The 23,133-nt window shown below is 33.9% G+C and overlaps 1 protein-coding gene across 6 annotated transcripts in view; it reads left to right on the forward strand.

The window, feature by feature from the left end:
• TRAPPC13 (trafficking protein particle complex subunit 13) overlaps positions 1-22,788 on the forward strand; it is a 39,811-nt gene extending 17,023 nt beyond the window's left edge. For 3 of the 6 annotated variants that reach the window (XM_047730594.1, XM_047730599.1, XM_047730598.1), the window contains exons 5-13: positions 4,505-4,632; positions 7,606-7,678; positions 9,173-9,217; positions 12,386-12,403; positions 14,354-14,487; positions 16,602-16,800; positions 17,964-18,064; positions 20,299-20,449; positions 20,573-22,788. In XM_047730594.1, coding sequence (XP_047586550.1) covers positions 4,505-4,632; positions 7,606-7,678; positions 9,173-9,217; positions 12,386-12,403; positions 14,354-14,487; positions 16,602-16,800; positions 17,964-18,064; positions 20,299-20,449; positions 20,573-20,680 — 957 coding nt within the window. In that variant the 3' untranslated portion in view covers positions 20,681-22,788. The remainder of the gene's footprint in view (positions 1-4,504; positions 4,633-7,605; positions 7,679-9,172; positions 9,218-12,385; positions 12,404-14,353; positions 14,488-16,601; positions 16,801-17,963; positions 18,065-20,298; positions 20,450-20,572) is intronic. The other 3 variants (XM_047730595.1, XM_047730596.1, XM_047730597.1) reach the window with 3 other exon arrangements.
• The last annotated feature ends 345 nt before the right edge of the window (positions 22,789-23,133 follow it).

Here is a 23,133-nt window from a genome sequence, read left to right on the forward strand (position 1 = left end):
GAGCCTGCTTCCTCCTTCTCTCTCTGCCTGCCTCTCTGCCTACTTGTGATCTCTGTCTGTCAAATAAATAAATAAATAATCTAAAAAAAAAAGAAGAAGAAGAAATTTGATAATTTTTCCTGGAGGCCCTGGGGATTTTCTTTTCTGTATGTTTTAGAATTGGTCATTTGATGTCATTTCTCTGATAGCAAGTGCACCCTTTGAACATGTAGATTTAGATCTATTATTTGTAGAAAGTTTTCATGGATTGTATTTTAATAGTAGGTGTATTCCATTATTTCGTTTGTCATTTCACGTTTCTAATATGATTTGTGTCCTTTTCTTCTTTCCCGAATTCAATCAACTATTTATATTCTTCTCATAAAAAATTTTAGCCCCATGCTAAAACAACAACAAATTTAGCCTTAGTTTTAAAATTTCTCATTCTAGGTGTCTTTTTATATTTCAAGTGTTCTCTTGAGGGTATTTAATTCAGTTTAAGTATTTTACAGTTTTCTCTTAGATACAATAGTTCACTATTGGTTTTGGGTGCCAGTTATCAGTGAATTGTCTCAGTTCTCACTATTTTCTTTTTACATTATTTTTGTATAGATGAAAACTGTTGGAGGCTTTGCATTCTGTGAAATGCAGTTTGAGTGCTTTGATATTCCTAATTCAAAAACACCCTCTTAAAGCATTGTGCACAAAGTGTGGTTTCTTTATTGTGTCTTTTGGGGAGGCTGATAGAGGAGAACGGGGTTGTGTGTTCCTCAAATTTTCTTTTTTTTTTTTAAGATTTTATTTATTTATTTGGCAGAGAGAGACAGCATAAGCAGGGGGAGCAGTGGACAGAGGTAGAGGGAGAAGTATTCTCCCCACTGAGCAAGAAGCCTGAGGGGCGTGATACCAGGACCCTGGGATCATGACCTGAGCTGAAGGCAGATGCTTAACCTACTGAGCCATTCAGGCACCCCAAATTTTCTCTTTTCATGTGAATTGTAGTGTCCTAAATTTTTCCTCTTCACTCCACAGTTTCTAAAAGGTGTCTCTCCTTTGAACTCTTTTTCAAAACCCTGAAGTGTTTTCTTTCCTATCAAACAACTGTTAATTCCCTTCCCTACAGACTGTGCTCTCATCTTCCAGTAATGCACTTTCTTGGTATTTTCATGCTTAGAATAGACTTTGTCTTTCTGGAAGTGGTTTAGATCAGTATTAGACCTATCTTTTCTGTTTCTCTTCAGCTCAAATTCCCCTGAACTTCCCTTATTCTTTGCAAAGGTTCATGGCAAGAGCATGAGAAAGAGCTTGCAAAAATTTGATATATGTCTACTTACAGGTAATATGAAGTTTGGACATATGATGCTTTCTAATTATATTAACGCAAGCTTTAGTTTTAATTGCTTTTGTTTTTGTTTTATGGATGACTTGGGAGATTCACGGTTACACTGCTGCTATTACTTCAGATACCCAGACTTCTGCCCTCAAAACTTTAATTTTTTTACAACTCTGGGAATTTTGAAATCAAGGAAGAGAGATTGTGAATCTGTACTTTTTTTTATTCTTTTGTCAGCTTAGTGTTGTTTTTGAGAATAGAAATGCTTGTATAGTCTACCATGTTCAACTGGAAACCATTAGTTTTTTCTTTTTAATTGAAAAAAATCCAGCATTGTATCTGAAAATATTAACATGCTACATTAAAAAATATTGTTATATAAACAAAACAATATAATTATTGTACTAGAAATAAAACAGATAACTCTTTTTGTCTATACTAGTTGTTCTCAAACTTCAGGAAGTATTAAACTTATCTGGAGAGCTTGTTAAAATGCTGACTGCCAAAGCTCATCCCCAGGGTTTCTGATTTGATTAGTATAAAATGGTACCCAAGAATTTCTATTTCTAACGTGTTCCAGGCACAATTATAGTTGCTAGGGAAAGAAAACAGTCGGGCCACCTGGGTGGCTTGGTCAGTGAAGTGTCTGTCTTTGGCTCGGGTCGTGTTCCCAGGTCCTGGGATCAAGCCCCGCACCAGGCTCCCTGGTCAGCTGGGAGCCTGCTTCTCCCTCTGCCTGCTGCTCCCCTTGCTTCTGTGCGCTCTCTCTCTCTCTCTCTCATATAGATAAATAAAATCTGTTAAAAAAAATAAAACTAAACTTAAAAAAAAAAAAGAAAGAAAACAGTCAAGGCCTCTATCCTCTTGAAGCTTATTCTAGAGCTTTGAAAATATATTTTCTCTATTCCTGAATATTAATCCCTTAATTATAAAAAATTCTTTTCCTTTTTAAAAATATTACACTAATATATTTTTTAATTTTTTTATTATGTTGTTAGTCACCATACAGCACATCCTTAGTTTTTGATGTATTGTTCGATGATTCATTGTGTATAACACCCAGTGTTCCATGTAATCTGTGCCCTCAATACCCATCACTGGGCTCACCCATCCCCTGCTAAGCCCTCTCTCATCTAAAACCCTGTTTGTTTCCTGGAGTCCATAGTCTCTCATGGTTCCTTTCCCACTCTGATTCCCACCCTTCATTTTTCCCTTCCTTCTCCTAATGTCCTCCATGCTCTTCCTTATGTTCCACAAATAAGTAAGACCATATGATAATTGTCTTTCTCAGCTTTTGCTAACTAAAAAATTCTTTTCTGATGGCTTTTGAAGACACCTTTGAACTCTCATATTTAAGATGTTTTGCTGACTCTGTTTAACTTATCTGAAAGGCTTCCTTCTCTTTCTTCTTTACCCTTTTCCTAAATTCTCCTCATCCAAATTGCAGCATAGACCCTACCCTGAAATTTAAATTGTATTCCCCTGGGGTGTACTTGTTTAAGCTTCTGACTCTTGATTTTGGCTCAGGTCTGGATCTCAGGGTTGTGAGGTCAAATAGCTCTTGGAAAAAAAAAAAATTATTCTCCTATCCCAAGCAGTCTTCCATTTCTCCACTACTATTTTCCCCAAACACATAATAGGTATTAAGAAAATAAATGTTTGGTGCAGCATTATTTATTTATTTATTTATTTAGCATTATTTATAATAGCGAAAAAGAAAAAGATGAAAGTGTTTAGCTGTATATACATTAATACATTAATACTTGAAAAATGACACAGAGGAAAACATACTGAACAGACAGCCCATGGGTTTGAGTGTTTCTTTTTTTATCCCTTCTTCTCTGATATTTAAAATGTTTAAGGAATTTTTAATCTCAGTTCCATTACTTACTAGTTGTATAACCTTGGGGAAGTTATTATTTCTCTCTGCCTTGGTTTTATTGTCTATAAAATGGGAATAGTATGACTGCCTACTTCAGGATTGTGGATATTAAATGAATAATGAACTTAGAACAAGGCCTTGCACATAGATGGTGCCCAATAAATTTGAGTTCCTACTATTTTATAACTGAACATAATGACCAAAGAGATAGCACCAATAAATATCCTGCTTCACACTGCTTAGCATTAAGAATGTTAGATTAGAATTAACTGCAGAAAACCTGTTAGTTTTTAAAAAGAAACAGAGACTTAATAGAATCCAAGCTTTTATGCAAAAACCTCCCCTAATCCCCATTACCTAACATGGTCTTTACTGTCTCTGAATATTTCTTGACATTTTCCTCAAAATTTCATCATAACTTCATAACTTCATTCATTCATAAAACCATTAATGTGGTTTTAAGCTGCAGAGCTGTGGTAGAAAGACATATTCAACACATATTTGTTAACTGCCTACTGTGGAGTCAGGCCTCAGGTTGAGATCCAATGTGGGACTCGATCCGAGGACCCTGGGATCACAACCTGAGCCGAAGGCGGCGGCTTAACCCACTGAGCCACCCAGGCGCCCCACCTAATATTGTTTTGAATAGTAATTTATCTTTTAGTGTTATATAGTAGCACATGTGTGCATACCTATCTATATTTGTTCCTGGATTATCCATCTGTATGTATGTTTTAAAACCATATATTCATATTGATGCTTCTCATTCCAACTCAACACCAAAAGTTTCATTGCAGCCTTCTCCCTTTCCTTATTTACACCTTTTTTTTCCTCCAGAGGGGAGAAACTTCTCTCTTATTATCCATAGTATTTTTTTGTTTGGTCATGGTAGGCCCATAACAGTTGCAGAATTGCTAATACAAGCAAACATACTAGCTAGAGTGCAGTATCCCCCTGTCATTCTTTTTGTCTGTAGCTTTTGTTAGCCAGGCTTCCTTAGGTTAGTTCTTTTTTTCCCATCCCTCCCTCCCATTGCGGTTGTGTTCATTTGGTACTGTTCATATTCCATTACCTATTCCCCCTACTTCCTGGCTGATTTTATTTATTTGATTTTGGTGTGCTTATATGAACCATTAATGTGGTTTTAAGCTGCAGAGCTGTGGTAGAAAGACTGACACTAAGAAGTGTTGCTCCGCATCAACCCTTCTTCCTTGTTCGTGATCTCCTATTCTTTTCACTCATACCCAGCCTCACCCTGTAGGTAACCAGTCTCATTTGGATTTTTTTTTTTTTAATCTCTTTTTTTCAAGGCCGATCTTCAGACAAGTTCTCAGCGTTTAAATCTTTCAGCTTCCAATGCTGCAGTGGCTGAACTTAAACCTGATTGTTGTATTGATGATGTCATACACCATGAAGTGAAGGAAATTGGAACACACATGTAAGGATTAATTTTACTAGTTCTCAAAGGCTTTTCCTTATGTATGCCTTTATTTGAAATTTTCATTTTATGTCCATTTAGTATCAAACCTATGAACCTACTTAAGAAGGAATTTAATGTTGCAGGATTACATGATTATCACAGACTTTAAACAAAATGTTTGTTTTTTAGGGGAAAATATCTTAATTTATTTTCCTGTATTTCTGTTTTCGTGTTTGCATCTACAGACAATCTTATCCAAAAAATAAAAAGCTATGCAGATTTTTAAAACCCAGGTACCACTCTGACCAAAAGTATGTTAATTATTTTTTGAAATACTAGAAACTGACATTAATAGTGTTTATTTTTAAATTACAACTTCTCAGTTCTGTACAACTTTTCAGTTCTTGTTTAACTATGTATATATATTCTACCCTGAGAATTCAGAAATATAGAACCAAAGTAAGATAAGCCATGAGAAAAAAAATATATCAAATTCTGTATTCCTGGCATATGAATGTGAATCCTCTATTTTTCTTTGAGAGGCAGAAATGAAAATTTCAGCCATCTAAATAATTTTAAACTTCCATCTGCCTTACCGTTTACACATACAATAAATTTACAAAGTCCTGTTAATTCTTACTAACTGTATATCATCCCACCTTCTTCATCTCCACTTATGTCACCATTTTTGCCTCTCTTCCTTGGCTTAAAGTAGTATATAATATTAGCTATTAATCAGTTCATTGTGGTGACATCTCTTTTGTAGGCACTTCTTAGTATATATTCTGTGGTTGGTATGAGCTTTGCAGTCAAAATTTAAAGAGTTCAAATTTCAGCTCCATCATTTATTAATTACATGTTCTTGGATAAGTCACTTGACTCTTCAGTGACCTACCACTATCCATAGAAAATTCTTTGTATTGGCTTTACAAAGTTCTCTAGAACCTAATCTGTATGAGCTGCTTTAGTTCTTACCTTTTCTCATTCCTCCCTGTTTTATACTAAGTGATATTGGAAGTCTCTTTCCTTTGCACTCCTCCAAGACTTGAGATAAATTTTTCCCTTCCTAAGGAATGACTCTGTTCGTTTGTTTAGCTTACTTCCACTTCTTCATATATCAGATTCACCATGACTTCTCGAAGAGGCTTTCCTGACCTCCAAGACTAAATTAAATACCCCTTTTAATATATTCTATAGCATCCATAACTTGGCATTTTTTTGGTCTTCTACTTAAAATTAATTACTTACGCCTGTCATTTCCGTTAGAGTACGAGTTCCATGAAGTCAGCTGTGTCCTCATGATCTAGCAGAGAATAGTGGTCAGTACTTGTTGAAATAGAGTTTATTGAAATTCATTAAATTGTTATTTTATTTTTATTTAAATTTTATATTTATTACAATTATTAAATTTTATTAAGAATTTAAGTTTATCGAAGTTTATTAAATGTGTGAAAACCTCCTTTTAGAGAAGATGAGTCTCTTGTAGAATTAAATAGTAAATAAGAAGTGGAACTCAAATCTAAATCTGGCTTCAAAAAACCCATACCCTGCTATACTCCTTTTTACTGTGAGCACTTGAGACAGTTACTGTGTTTTGAACAATACTACATCCCTAGTACCTGGCTTATATACACTTAACTTAAAAGGAGAAATTAAATTTCCTGTATTGTCACCACTGAGTGTAACTACTATTAAAATATTAGTATATGATTTTCTAGTTTTTTATGTGTGGTTATGTAACATATTTGTATAAATAAATAACACTTTTCAAAATTTTGATATTACCCATGGTTTTATCTTTTTCAGTGCACTGTGAACATTTTCCCACTTGAGTCAATATTCTGTGAAAACATTCTTTTTGAGATAGTTTTATCTTACCTGCTTGGACCATAAACTTTAATTTGTTTACTAATGTTGGACATTAGATTGTTTCTAGTCTTCCGCTGTTATAAATAATACAGTGCTGAGCATCTTAGTATTTCCTGTGATAGACTGCTTATAGTGGGTTTACCATAGGAGCATATAAGCATTTTTAAGACTCTCACTTAAGACTTGTTTTTTTGGGACGCCTGGGTGGCTCAGTTGGTTAAGCAGCTAGCTGCCTTCGGCTCAGGTCATGATCCCAGCGTCCTGGGATTGAGTCCCACATCAGGCTCCTTGCTCATCAGGGAACCTGCTTCTCCCTCTGCCTCTGCCTGCCATTCTGTCTGCCTGTGCTCGCTCACTCTCCCTCTCTCTCTGACAAATAAATAAAATCTAAAAAAAAAAAAAAAGACTTGTTTTCTAAATCTCTTTTAACCACTAGCAGTGTAGAGAGAGTCACTTTCTCTAACCCCTCACCAATCCTGGTAACACCTATAAAAGAATTTTTTTTTAATCTTAAGAAGTGGAAAAAATATGTCTCATTATTTTATTACTTTGACCTCTTGTGAGGCTGAATGTTTTCACCTTTTTGTTAGCCATTTATGGTACTGTCATCTATCTATGTATCCTTTCCTCCTATTTTGAGCAAGATACTAATGTTTTGCTTATGAGATTTCTCTTCATTTCATTAAAAGTATTTTATCCCATTTTGTCTGCTTTTTGTTTTAACATGATTTTGATTTTTTCAGTTTATACATTTATGACTCTTTTTTCCTTTCCATTGCCCATTTATATTAAAAAGTCTTTCCCCATCCTACAATTTTTTTGAATTTATTTTTTTTCTTCTAAATTATATAAACTTAATTTGTACATTTAACTATTTGATTTTTCGATTTGTTTTGGAATATATTTCACTATTGTATATTTAATTTTGCTAATCAGAGCTTTCTTGTTCATTGAATTATATTTTTATCTGCTAAAACTCTTTTTTCCCTACTCTAGGCTCATTTGGCTACGCTTTTACACCATTGGTTACAATATTTTCCAAATTTGTGAGTAAAATTGAGGTGTATTAGATTTATTATTAAACAAAATCAAAGATAATTCAGAGATATCTTTCCATTTCAGCTTGGTGTGTGCCGTGAGCTATACAACTCAGGGTGGAGAAAAAATGTATTTTAGAAAATTCTTCAAATTTCAGGTATTAAATGTGACTGCGTAAATAGTTTACAGATTTTTTTCCCCTGTGAAGTTATTCCTATCTATCTGCAGGGAAAACAGCCTCCAAATCAAGCAAATAGCTTCATATGTCTGTATTTGTCATAGTACTAGAAATCTAAAGTCAGACTAAATTAAGTAAAAGCAGAGAAATTATTGTTGTCAGTGTAATATTTCACCTGAAGATTTTTTTAAGTTTATTTTTTTATTTTTTAGTAATCTCTATATCCAACGAGGGGCTCAAACTCACAACCCCAAGATCAAGAGTTGCACACTATTCTGACTGAGCCAGCCAGGCACCCCTCATTTACCGATTTTTATCCAAAAAAGATTGTCCTGTTTTTATACCTTGACAAAACTCACAAGAATATACAAGAGGGATAAAAGGAGTACAAAGTCCAGATAAATTAAGTATAAATAGTATCAAATTTCTAAAGAAATATTTAAATGAGAGATAATTGACTTGGGCTGAGTGGACCAAGCTTCCTTCCAGGATTCCATGAGTCACCAAACTTATATGTAGAGTTTTGTATTTATACAGAGTTTTCACTCTGTGATTAAAAATAGTTAAAACCACTGGTTTTAGTGGTTTTAGGGATGAAATGACCACATATAACCCTTTAAATTAGATCTAGATATAATGCAATATATATTTTTCATACCTGTTTTTAAGTGGAAGAAAAAGTACTAACAGTAGGAATTAATTAATTAAATTATTAAATGTACCCAGATTTATTTTGGGGCACCTGCCTGCCTCATTATGTGGAGCGTGTGACTCTTGATCTTGGGGTCTTGAGTTCAAGCCCCATGGTGGGTGTAGAGATTACTTGAAAAAAACTTTCAAAAAAAAAAACTTTCTAAAAGAAAAAATTTTGCTGTATCACTCATTTAAGATTTTGCATGACTTTTAAAAGAAAATGAAAGATTTATGCACTTATTTTAATAAACATTTTTGTGAAAAATATAGAGAAAAATACATAAAATACCATATATTCAGTTTAACAAAAATACTATGGAGTAAACACACATGTAACTCATGTGACTATTACCCAATTAAGAAATGATGGTTGTTGGGACGCCTGGGTGGCTCAGTTGGTTGGACGACTGCCTTCGGCTCAGGTCATGATCCTGGAGTCCCGGGATCGAGTCCCACATCGGGCTCCCAGCTCCATGGGGAGTCTGCTTCTCCCTCTGACCTTCTCCTAGCTCATGCTCTCTCTCACTGTCTCTCTCTCAAATAAATAAATAAAATCTTTAAAAAAAAAAAAAAAAGAAATGATGGTTGTCTTTTAAAAATATATTTGGGATTGTTTTTTGTTTTTTTTTGTTGTTTTTGCAAAAATATTGCATACCTATTAAAAAAGCTTTTTACAATTAAAATTAGAAAATGCCTTTGACAGATATAAGCCCTGTGATTTAAAATAAATAAACAAAAATAAATGATAATCTCCTCTGATTGATATGTTTATTCGACTAGGTTCTCAAACCATTGGATGTGAAAACCAAATTTTACAATGCAGAGGTAAGTGTTTAGCACTTAATAGGAATTCAGATTAAAAGTAAGATCTTACTTGACTAAAATTCTGATGTATTACATTTCATTTCATGTTGAAGTAAATTGCTGAGAAGAGTGTGAATTACTTATGAAAAATGAGCCTCAAGTTTAATCAAAAGAATAATTTCATTGTAGATCTTTTAGTATGCTGTTTTAAAATTACATAGAATCAGTGTATCTTGAATTTCATTTTTGTTAATTTCATGAGGCTTTCACCCCCTTTCATTAAATCATTGCCCTAAATTTCCATTTAATGATTATTGTTACTATCTAAAAACCATAGCAATTTGTTAAATATTTACAGTGTGATTCTGAAGTAGTCAATCTAACCCTGCAAAAATGATTTAATATTCTTGGGAAATATTGACAAATAGAACTCAGTAAATTAAATTCTTTGTCCTGGGAAATCAGTGTGTCAGCTGCAGTTTGTTTATTAAGTTCAGTGAATGGTTAGAAGTACTTTTTGGAATAAACAAGATTGGCAAAAATAAAAATACGGTAACTTAGAGAGTAGAAGATAATCTATCTTCTATTTGAACAAAAGAGATAAAATAGATTTTGCCGTAGGAAGAAGGTTTTATTATTTGGATTTTTCTTAAAATTCTACTTTAAAAAAAACAGTAAAAGTAAAAAAAAAAAAAAACCAGTAAAAGTAAAGTAAAAATTCTACTTTATCTTGGCTTCTAGAGTTCCAGAAAAAAACGATTTCCTAATGGGCCCCTTATTCCTGCAAAAGTCATGTCTTTCCTACCATAGTGATAAATTCAAAAATATTAAAATACAGTATTTTGAAATGAAAATTATGTCTTTATTACTCTAAATTTAATGATCAGAAATTTGTAGTCCCATGTCAAATTTGTATGTATTTTTACCATCAGCATCTGAGTTTTTATTCAGTATAGTTTGTACTACAGATGGGCATACCAAGAGAGGAATCTGACCTGCAGTAGAGTCCTATTAGGACAAAAGAAAAAAGTGCATAAAATAATAAAGCTACCTAGTATAGTATATGTCGTGAATCTGAAGTACTGCATGAAGTCTAGGGCAGAGATTTTACAGTAGTTTTCAGAGAAGATGAGAAGGGTAACTGGAGTGGAGTCTGGAAATAATAGATGTTGGAAACATAAAAGTGTCAAAGCAGTGAAGGCATTCCAAGCAGAATTACAAATGCACATGGAATATGGAGTACATAAGTAAAGAATATGCATATTTCATGGGAAGATACAGTCTCATCAAAGGGATTACTAGCTCCCCCTACTAGTTTAGAGTTAACATTTCTTTTCAGGGCTTAGGGGAGTTGCCATACTACATGTGTATGCTGCCTTTTTTGTTTTACTGGAATACTTTTGATTAATTATAGTATAGCTATTCCACTTATTAAATTTTAAGTGGTCTTAATTTATCGTTTTGTTAGGAAGGAGTTCATCCATAGTATGAGGGAAGATAAGTAACTATTTTGCAAGAGTATATATGTTTGCAAATTAGAAACAAACAGTGCTGTAGGTAGTCTTTTTTCTTATAATTGGCTCCTAGGAAGGCACATATTAAACTATTTAAGGTTTTCTTTGCTGCAAATGTAGTGGTAGATTAAGATACTTGTCAAATAGTTGTATAACACAAATATTTAGAGTGATTTTTGAAGTTTTTAAAATTACTTGTTATTCCTTGAATAATATTATAAACGTGATATACTCCCCAAAAAGGAAGGGTGAAAAAAATCCCACAATTCCACCACACCAAAAAATAATGGGCTTTTCATTAATCCATGTTCTTTCAGATTTTACTAACTTATGTTTAATACTGTTTTTATAATTATAGTAACAGAATGTTGCTTTCTTCAGTTAACATTATATATAAACAAAACTTGTAATCTTTGCCAACAAATGTCAACTAAGAAAATTTGTAAAATTCTGAACCTTTGAAAATAGATATTTCTTTAAAAACCGGCAGTAAACAAATAGTATTTTTAGGGTCTCTAAGATATTCAGTATTACCTATTAGGAAAACAAATACTATTCAGCCTATAGGACCAAGCAGATTTTATTGACCCCAACTAGAAAATCCAGGTAAATTATAGGAGTTCATAAAACACACACATATTGGTAGGTGATGTTTATTACTTTGTGCCATAGTTCTTACACATTGACTTTTATTAGCCCCACAATTGTCTCAAACATGATTTTTTACTCTGTTTCTAATAATTCTAGCAATATGTGAATCACTGAAAGGAAAACAAGTTTGTTATGAGAAATTTTGTTGCCGTCTTCTAAAATAGGAAAGAAGATTGGTGACATTAGCAACTAGGTTCAAACATTGGGTCGCCTGCTGGGAATAGGGCTCCATGCCAGGTAGTAGAGAGAAATTAAATATAAATTGGGCATCTTCCCAATCCTCAGAGTTACTTAGGTCTAGTGGAGGAGACAAACATGACAAAAATGTAAGTGCCACCTGTAGATCATGAAGTGTACTTAGATTCTGGGAACATTGGAGATGAAAAAGTATTTTTAGCAATGGGTTGGACAAAAGAAGCAACATTTGAGATGACCCTTGATAAATAAGTAGCCTTAGAAGTATATATGAAAAAAAGACAAACTATAAAATATATTAACAAGAAAAGAATAAACTCTCAGTTGTCTGATGTGGTCTAGCTCAGCATTTCCTGAAGTATAATGCATGGAATTTAAGTCACTGAAGATGCTTCTTGAAAAAAATGGTTCCATTATTAGATAAATTTAGGAGAAGCTATACAGTACAGTGTATATCTATTCTGATTGTGGAAGAGAACGTATAGCCATTTTAAGTAATCCGTGAAGAATTACGGTGTAGGTAAAGAATTTATAGAACTAGAAAAACATGGGTTATACCTTTCTCACCCAAATTTGCCCTTGAATATTTGCTCCTGTTTAAATATTCACCTGTAGTGTTCTTCATTCATTTAACCATAGCAGTTTCACCTTTTTAGAAAAATGTCATATTCCTTTGTTACTTTCTGTTTACTTCTTTGTTTTACTAATGCTGCCTTGTTTAGAAAATTAAAAAAAATGCAGAAATGCATTTTATTTTAAAGTTAGTTATTCTCTTTCTTTAACATTTAATTCTGATTTTTCTAATTTTTCTTTTTTATTTTTCCATTAGAGTGACCTCAGTTCTGTGGTAATTTGATTTTTTATTATAAATTTATATGCTTTTCTTACTTACCACTTTTTGACTCTGCCTAATTAATCTTTTTTATGAAACATAGTGGAAAAACAAAGTTAGTTGTGAAATACCACAAATGTGATTTTAAAAGATGTATCTAATTTATACTTTTTATATTATATTAATTATCTTTCTCTGGGAAAAAATTAAATTGAAGATTAAATTATCATACTGAAACAAGTATGCTGTCATTCTTAGTGTTTTTCCTTTGGGTGTTTCTTAAAAGAGGCATGTTAACCTTGTTAAAAATAGCCTTGAGATTTTTCAACATCATCTTAAATAAGATTCTTTACTTTTAATTCTTTGAGGTAAACTCTCTAGTTGAAATTTATCTTCAGATGCACAGTGGTTTTAGTTTTATGTCTGGGTCAGGTAAAGTTGGCCCTTTGACATTAGTAAACAGAAGAACCTCAAATGTTCCCAAGTTGGCTAAAGTCATATTTTCAAATTTCTATTTAATATAAACAGCACTTGCTTATAATATATGACTTACATGATAACAACATCGACTGCTGTAGCCACATAGCACAGAATTCTTTATTTTTCAAGTGTCAAATTACTTTGTACTAACTTCAAACTAACTTAATTTTCCATTATGCTGCTTGTTTTTCTTCCATTTTATCTAAGCTCTTTCTAAATTTAAGCAGAAAAATGCATTTTAAAATTTGAAATGTGGGCCTGTGGTAATTTTTTTTAAAGCAATGGATTGATGGGATATATTTACCTTTTTTTGTTTTTTGAGAAAAAGTAATAGGATAATGCCTTTAAGTGGCACATTCTTTTAGATTGATAAATCATTATATTTCAATTTTCATTTGAGTACATGTACCAAGAACTAAAGAATCTGTTTTAGTTTAGATAATAATACATTACATTATAACTTCATCATTATATTTTTGGAAATGATTTCCATTTTCCTGGATTTAATATTTAAAACGTTTATTCATTGCCAGATTTTTTGGGTCATAGCTTGTTTTTTAAATTTATTTTTATAAATATTACTCTGAAATTTTTGAACAAAATAATTATGGCGTATCCTTACTGTCACATTTTATATAGATTTACTTAGAAAATGAACCAAGTTCTGTTACCCTTCAGTTATACACCAAAAAAGCCAAATCACATGTAAAGAAGGATGTTTAATATAAATCTCAATTTTAATTCCTAAATTTTAGGAAATAAAAATTTTATATAAAAGTACATATTTAAATCACCCATTCATTAAAATATTGCTGAATAGCATTAGTCTCTAAGGCTACAGAATACCTTGTGCTTGATTTAAAAGCTCTGTGACTGTCAAGTATAATTCATTTTTTGCCCTAAATGTACATTTTAAATGAACCAAGAAATCACTAATGGCCACTAACAAATTGCTTTAATTGAAAAGTTAAATCCTGTAAGATTATAAAATAGACTGATTATTCACTGTACTGGTGGTCCCTATACTTTCTAAATTGAAATAATGTGACCATTGAAACTATATTATGATAGAATATTATAATGAAGACCTAATTATATTAACATATCACTGAAATGATAGGTACATAGGTATATTCATCTTACTAAATGACATTTTAACATTTTAATGACTTACTAGAAGAATTAGGATACCTGTGAATGAAATTCTAGTAAATAACTATTTTTGGATATTGATACAAAAAATGTAGTTATCCCCTATCCATTGTTTGACAAGTTATCAGTTAACTAACCCTTGACTTTCCCCCTGTTAATTACGTTAGGGTGAAGATTTCTTTTCTTGCATTAATCATGATAACTTTGATTTGCAGGCATGAACTAATCACAGTTGTGGTTAATATTTTTTCTTCGTATAGATCAGATATTTTTGTTGAGGTAAATATTTTAAATACCATTACACTTTGGTGGATATTTTTTTCATATCCTCAGACTGATGAAGTATTTCTGGAAGCCCAGATTCAGAATATTACAACCTCACCCATGTTTATGGAGAAAGTTTCATTGGAACCATCTATAATGTACAATGTAGCAGAATTAAACTCAGTCAGCCAAGCTGGAGAATGGTAAATATGAATTATAAAGTTTTTGTTTTTAAGTATATGAACTTTTCTAACACTTGTTATTCTTAGATGGTTTGTAATTTGTATTTTAATTAATAGACCTTATTTTTCTTAGGGACTTTTTTTTTTTTAAGATTTTATTTGAGAGAAAGAGTGAGAGAGACATCACGAGCAGGGGGAGAGGTAGAGGGGAAAGCGGACTGCCCACTGAGCAGTGAAACCTCCCCCTCCAAGTGCCACTGGATCCCAGGACACTGGGACCATGACCTGAGCCAAAAGCAAACGCTTAACTGACTGAGCCACCCAGGTGCCCTTTTAGGGAAGTTTTATGTTCACAGAAAAATTGATCAGAAACGGAGTTCCCACATGCCCCTCTCTCTACTCATAGTTCCCGTATAATTTATACCTTTTTTTAATATGGCATATTTGTTCCAGTTGATGAACCAAATTGATACTTTTATTCATTACAGTCCATAGTTTAAATTTGGGGTTCACTCTTTATGTCCTACATTTTGTGGGTTTTAACAAATGCAAAGACATGTACTCACCATTACTATATTATACAAAATAGTCCCAGTGCTCTAAAAATCTCCTGTGCTTTACCTCTTCATTCCTCCCTCCACATAAAAAGATCCTAGACATTTGCATTTTATGTTTTACTCTTGGAAGCACTCAGTCTTTTAATTTTTATAATAACTCAGAGAGGTAAATCTAAAACTGTTCATCATTTCCTGCAAATGATAAAACTGAGGCACGGGAAGGAATGATGGAGACATTAGTAAGGTTAAAGATGAAGGGTGAGTTTTAAGAATATTCTGTTGTCAAGGGGTGCCTGGGTGGCTCAGTCAGTTAAGTGTCTGCCTTTGGCTCAGGCCATGATCCCAGGGTCCTGGGATCGACCCCTGCATTGGGGTCCCTGGTCAGCGGGAAGCATGCTCCTCCCTCTCCCCTACCTCTGCTTGTGTTCCCTCTCTCACTCGCTCTCTCTGTCAAATAAATAAATAATAAAATCTTTAAAAAAATATATATTCTGTCAACATTAAAAGGAGTGGGCATAGGAATAGATCTAGTTTTTTGCAAAAATGAATACATATATCTTTCTATAGGTGATTTAAAAGAGGAGGAATAAATATAAAGTTGACTTTAATACAGATAAGAAGGTAATAGCTAGAGAAAGTACGTGATTTCATTCAACAAGAATGAAAGTAACAGGGGCGCCTGGATGGCTCAGTGAGTTAAAAGCCTCTGCCTTTGGCTCAGGTCATGATCTCAGGGTCCTGGGATCAAGCCCCACATCGGGCTCTCTGCTCAGCAGGGAGCCTGCTTCCTCCTCTCTCTCTGCCTGCTTCAGCCTACTTGTGATCTCTGTCTGTCAAATAAATAAATAAAATTAAAAAAAAAAAGAATGAAAGAAACATTTACTTTTTATCTTATTATGGTTAAATTTAGTAAAGTTTGTAGCCTTCCATATTCCAACTGAGGAAAACAGTAACTTTCCAGTCTTTCCCTGATCTTTTAGTTCATTTAAAAAATGATCACTTTGGGATGCCTGGGTGGCTCAGTTGGTTAAGCAGCTGCCTTTGGCTCAGGTCATGATCCCAGCATCCTGGGATCGAGTCCCGAATCTGGCTCCTTGCTTGGCGGGGAGCCTGCCTCTCCCTCTGCCTGCCATTCTGTCTGCCTGTGCTCGCTCTCTCTCCATCTCTCTCTGACAAATAAATAAAATCTTTATTAAAAAAAAAATGATCACTTTGTTTACAATGGTACGTTTGTCTAAACTATTTTTTTTAATTATAGAGAAACGGGACAGAATACGTTAGGTTTTGATTTGTTGCATTTTTTTCAGGTAATTGATACATATCTAGTATTTTAGGTAATATATTGGATTCTGTTATAAAGAACTTAAAGATTTTCCATATCATCTGAAAAATTTAAAGAAGAATAAATCCTCTAAGTTCAGGTCCACTTTCATTTGTATTGAAACCATTGAACTGTTCTATTTAAGATATTTGGATGGTAAATCAATCAGTTCCTATCCAAAGGAACAATCACAGCCATAGTTTTTCTTTTAAAAGACCCTAGAGAATTTTCTCCATCTCTCTCTCCACTTCTCTCAGTGTAACTACGTTTGGATCCAGAGCATATTTGCAGCCAATGGATACACGCCAGTATTTGTACTGCCTGAAACCTAAGAAGGAGTTTGCAGAAAAAGCAGGCATCATTAAAGGAGTAACAGTAATTGGAAAATTGGATATAGTGTGGAAAACAAATCTAGGTGAAAGGGGAAGATTACAGACCAGCCAACTTCAGCGAATGGTGAGTCTAGAAAAAAATGTTGGAGGGGGTTTTGGTGCTTGGGGGGGCGGGTAGATAGTTACAACAGCTTATATTTTCCTAGGTGCATCACTAAAAATCAATGCTCTAAAAGGCATTAATATTACCAGTAAATAAGAGATAAAAGACCAATAATTTTACTGCTCTTTAGACAGAAACTTGATATTGAGATGAATGAAAAATATTCAAATGTTAATTTATCCATAATACATGGTTTATTATTCTACCAAATAGAAATTAAGTTACTGCTCACCCATTTTTCCCTCCTGTGGTGGCTCATGTTCATTGTTCATCTGATTTCTACTACGTTGAAGGTTTTTTTGCAATGTCTTGAAACTCTTGGACTTACTACATTTCACCAACTCAATTCATACTTGTTTAAAGACTTTGAGAATCTGAGTTGTCTGAAATTCAGAAAGTGAGTCCTGTTTGAAGTTATAAGCATTACTTGAATATTTTACCTAATTTCTGCTCTTAAAATAGGGATGGTTATAGTCCTTTCTCTTGTGCTAATGAGATATGCTACAGAATGTTCCCTTTATGCTGAGTATTACCTATTGGGAGATAGTCTTTAAAAATCATTCTTATTATTTCAAGTAATAAGTGTCGGGGGGGGCAGAAATTATCACCAAGCCAATTTTAAAAATACAGCTGTTAGCTATCATCTTGCTATGGATGTTCCAAGCTTTGATGTTTCTATGGTCTCTTCCTGCTTGAGTATCTTGTGGACAGACATTGTTTGTTTGTTTTCCTGAATCTTTTCAAAGCAATCTTACTCTATCTGTCTAGGCAACAACCTTTACTTTTTAGAGTTATATATGTATAAGCTATAGGATCTTTGGAAAGCCTCCATTTAAGTTCAGACCTATTGAAATTTCTTTACTATTTACCTATCAGATTCATTTGATCTCTACTGAACATGGAGTAATCACAGCAAACCCAGTCAGGGTCCAGAATGTTGTTCTACAGGCAGTAGTAGCAAAAGAAGTTGGAATGGGGAACAATAGAATGATTGGGAAGTATTTTCTCTAAACATCAGCTTGGAGATGGAACAACTGTTGAGTAAATGTGCTAGTGTGGTACCTTTATTAAAGTGGAAGGGTTTTGTGATAGATGTATGTTAACTCTGTTGCTTTTTCTCTTAGGCTCCAGGTTATGGAGATGTTAGGTTGTCTTTGGAGGCAATCCCAGATACCGTAAACCTAGAAGAACCTTTTCATATTACCTGTAAAATAACAAACTGCAGGTAATGGCAGTGTTTGTGGATGGGTGCCTTTCCTCTTCACCTACGTCAAAGAATTAAAGTCTTTTGAGTATGCTGATGGAAACCACCTCTGATGGTGGTGTTGAATACTATACAGTTCTTCATCTGGTAGCTCTATACATTACATTTTTTGAGGTCTGACTTTATTTGGCATTTTCTGTATTTTATTTCATTCATGCATTGTCCCCTATGAGGTAGGTACTACTATTCACAATTTATACAAGAGAAAACCAACGCAGAGGTAAAGTGACATACTCAAGCTGAGAGAGCTAGAGAAGATGGGGGCCAGACTTTGAAACCAGGTCTGTTTGACTTTAGAGTCCATGCTCTTTTCATTGTTTACATTTCCTCACACTTCAGATTACTAAAGCATGGAGGCGCCTGGGTGGCTCAGTGGGTTAAGGCCTCTGCCTTCAGCTCTGGTCATGATCCCAGGGCCCTGGGATCGAGGCCCACATTGGGCTCTCTGCTCAGCAGGGAGCCTGCTTCCTCCTCTCTATCTGCCTGCCTCTCTGCCTACTTGTGATCTCTGTCAAATAAGTAAATAAAAATAAAATCTAAAAAAAAATTACTAAAGCATGAACAAGTCACATTTTTATGGAATAATACAGTATAGATTTAATGTAATAAGATAGATTTTTCTGAATTACACTTAGGTTGAACTGTATCTTTAGCATTTAGAAGGTAAAAATTGGTTATGAATTTAATATAAGGGATCAGTCGTAGTTTGGAAAGTGGGGCCTTGTAATAGAATATAATCTAGCTGTTGGGATGCAAAGAGCACAGGGCTTTGAAGCCAGAAAAGCCAAGGATTAAATTCCAGTCCTATCACTTGTGGTAAAGCTTATATTACCTGTTGGGGCATTTTGAAATTATTGCAGGGATGAATCCTATCCCACATAATTTGAATGTATACTCTTTTAAAATTCCATATGCACTCCATAGGAAATATTTATCCTTCAGAATTACAAAAATACCTTTCTCCCTCTGAAGCTAGTGACCTTCCCATGCACAGTTAATCATTCCTTCCTCTGTCCTAGCAAATTTTTTATCGTTTTTTTTTAGTGACATTCATATATTCTTATAATTTTTAGTCTCTCCCTTACTAGATTATTCATTATTCAACAGAAGGGATCATGTCTTACCTAGCATTGGGAATGCACTGCCTGCCACATCATGGAAGTTCACTAAACAGCAACATGCATAGGGTGAAGACCCTGTGTGTATAGGTGTGCTTTTGGATTTTTTGTTTAAAGTTTGAGGTGTAGCAAATCAATTAATGGCCAAAATAAGGAGCCAACTAGAAGGAAAAAAGAGCTAAAACAGTTGAAAGTAGCCAGAAATGGTGGTAGAGCAGAGGCCTATATTTTACTTTGAGCCTTTTGGTTACTTAAAAAAACAAACAAAAGGGGGCACGTGGGTGGCTCAGTGGGTTAAGCCTCTGCCTTCGGCTTGGGTCATGATCTCAGGGTCCTGGGATCGCGCCCCACATCGGGCTCTCTGCTCGGCAGGAAGCCTGCTTTCCCGAAACTCTCTCTGCCTGCCTTTCTGCCTACCTGTGATCTCTCTCTCTCTGTTTCAAATAAATAAAAAAAATCTTAAAAAAAAAAAAAAAAGACAAAAAACCAATGTGTGTGTATACTGGCATTGACAGTTTTTTTTTTTTTAAACATGTTTAAGCTAAACTGGTGATATCATTTATAAGCAGAAGAGTCTTTTCATGTGACCAGTGAACAAACCTGAATAATATTTACTTAGAAATCTTGTCATTTTCTGTGTTATCTGCATTAAAGAAACATAAGTTAAATAGCAAAAAGACTCAGTTTATCTTTTTCTTTCCTGTAGAGTACCTAACAGAAATAGAAAATATAGCAACAAGAGTAGACACAGATATCTGGAAGTCTCCCAGAGAAATAGCAGAGCTGTTAACAGATCAGCACCAGGGGGCCAGGATTCAGTAATAGAACCAGAAGGCTTATATCCAGACAAGCAGCTCAATCTCAGTGCCACTTTAAACCCTAGAAGATGCCATCTCTCTATTTTCCTGATTCTGTCTTAAGTGGAATAAAAATTACATTGTAGCTTTTTATTTCTGATTCTGCTTTTTATTCTCCTGGATACCCCAAAAACAAATTCATTGGCACTAAGTGGAAGAAATACCAAGTACCGCTTTGTGAAAGGAACAAGATTTATTCCTGTCTTTCTGATTCCTCCAGCAGTGAAAGGACTATGGATCTGGTTTTGGAAATGTGCAATACCAATTCTATCCACTGGTGTGGCATTTCAGGAAGACAGCTTGGAAAGCTGCATCCCAGTTCTTCTCTCTGCCTTGCCCTTACTCTGCTGTCTTCAGTACAGGGACTGCAGGTGCGCTCTCTTTTCACTCATTTTGGTATCTGGGAATGTTAACCCATGGGCATTGACTCTTTCCAAATTTCTTTGGTAATTACCAATGTATGAAAATTCATGCCTGTATCTTTCTCTCAATAGAGTGTCTCCGGCTTAAGATTAACAGACACGTTCTTAAAGAGAACATATGAATATGATGACATCGCACAGGTCTGTGTGGTGTCTTCGGCCATTAAAGTGGAGAGCTGAAGATTTCCAGTGCTTTTCATTGAATTTCACAGAACTATTTTTTTTGTCACCTTTGTGAAATGATCAAGTCTACAACAAAAATAAGTACCTATTATTTAAATTTCTTTCCTGACAAAGTTAAAATATTAAATATTTGTTTTGAAAAGAACCATCTACTGATTTTATCTTGTGAGTTATATTCTGAATGGACATTTGTACATTTTCTCCACTCAGCATATTCCATTTCTAGATAACCATTGGACTTCGTTTTCCTGAAGCTCTCTATTTGAGGCTGTTTGTCCCTAGCAACTATCTGGAATGGGGGTTAGCAAACATTTTATGTAAAGGTCCAGATACTAAATATTTGTCTTCACAGGAGATGTGGCTGCTGTTGAAAAAATTCTGCTATTGTAGTGGGACAGCAGCCAGTAGGCAAAAAGAACAAGCAGTGTTACAGAAACAGGCAACTGGCCAGATTGGGCCTAGGCCATAGTTTGCTGACCTTGATCTAAAAGATACAATTGTTTAGAACTTCAGATTCTTATAATACTTCATTTAAAATTTTTCAATTAGCCCCAGTTTTTTTCCTAACTCTTCAGTCAGCAGAAAAAGCTTCAGACAACTAGAGTAGTCCTCATGTACCCTTATGTTGCTAACACAGTATGAGTTCTGCTTAGTTGTCAGTTATTCTATTTGTTCGTACCTGTGTTTGTGGTTGCATATAAACACACATCTAAATTTCAGTTACTAACAGCAGATTAGAATGGGTTTAATTTCTTGGATTGTTGATTACTCTGTTAACTTTTAACCAAGAATCCTGATAATTTCCTAATTCTAAGCCAAAAAGTCCTGGGTTTTTTTCACATTGAAAAATAAGCCACTTATTTTCATAAGGCATATTTAAAGGATTTCCACCTTCTGCTATTGGATTTTGAACTCTAAATCATGTATTAATACTACAAAACTGTCTCTGTATGTAATCACAGTGATTTACTTATTCCAGGAACAAAACAGAAAGTTAAGATTATAAACAAGTTTGCAACATGACTATAGTAAGTTTCAGTATTTTGTAAGGAAACAGAAAGCTTATGCTGTTAAATAAAAACTTATTTTCGTAAGTTGAAATTCAAGGATGTAAATATTATTGCTTAAATGTTAGAGTCATTAAGTCAAATACAAAAATTGGTTTTTCTTAAATGCATAATTATTTATTGCCATGACAAATTATTTGGTCCAGAGTAAAGCTATATTCAGAATGAGATCTGCCCCTTAAATTGCACTAATAATGAACTATCTGTGCAAAATAAAGTGCAAGCAGTATAAAGCTGAATTCTTTCTTCCAGAATGAGTAAGATTGATTAAATGATAAGAATTTATATCCACTGCACTGTGTATTTTGAATGTTTTTTAAGCATCTTCTCATGACTGAACCTTCTGTTTCATTGTTCCAGATTTTTAAAAGTAACATATAATGGTTAAAGTCTCTTTTTATGATAGACACTGTCCATTCTCTAACTAAAGGTTAGATAATGTCATCTTGGGATCTGTCGAAACCATATTGTAAAAATTAGCTAAACAGTTTGGTACATTAAATGAAAATGTCATTTGTATAAAAGGGACCTTTAAAGTTTTACATAGCATCATAACAGCTATAGCTATTACAATGAAGTGTGGTTAACAGAAGCCACTCATTCCTAAGTAGAATGTATATAAAGATTTACTTTAATGTCCTCCTGTTCCGGATAAGCCAGGAAAGTATTTGGGGCATCCCTGATAATTTTAAGAGTAGCTAGCACAATCCATCTGCACAAAACTTCCTTGAAATAATTAGCAGTGCAGTGATTCCAAAGTGAGGAAGATATTTGAAGAACAAAACTGGCTTGAATAGAATGGAAATCCAGATCAGTGGACAGATACCTCAAGTGAATTTGTTATAGGTGGTATATAAACCAAGAAACAAACTAGAAAGTTGAAATGGAAGGAATACACCAGTGCTTTGTAAAAAGAATGGCTTACCGCAATTATAGATATTAGCAAATCAAGACATTGTTTTAAGTGTTTTTTCTTATAATGCCTTTGTCTGATTTTGGTATCAGAGTAAATAGCTAAATAAAATGAGTTGCAAAGTGTTACCTCTTCTTCTGTTTCTGAAGAGAGAGTGTAGATTTGATAGTATTTCTCTAAGTATTCAGTAGAATTTACCATTGAAATCATCTTGGCCTGTAACTTGCTTTTCTGGAGGATACCTGTTTCTTCCCTGAGCTTTGCTAATCTTTATCTTACAGTGAATTCATCTGTTTCATGTAAGTTGTTCAGTATATGGACCTAGAGTTGGTCACTCTATTTTCTGATTATCCCTTTAAAGTCTGAAAGGCTGTAGTGATATCCCCTCTTTTACTTCTGGTACTGTTGATTTGTATTTTCTCTATTTTCCTAGTCAGTCATCTATAGGCTTACCAATTTTATTGGTCTAA

The sequence above is a fragment of the Lutra lutra genome, chromosome 5 (genome assembly GCF_902655055.1).
Source record: "Lutra lutra chromosome 5, mLutLut1.2, whole genome shotgun sequence".
NCBI lineage: Eukaryota > Metazoa > Chordata > Mammalia > Carnivora > Mustelidae > Lutra > Lutra lutra.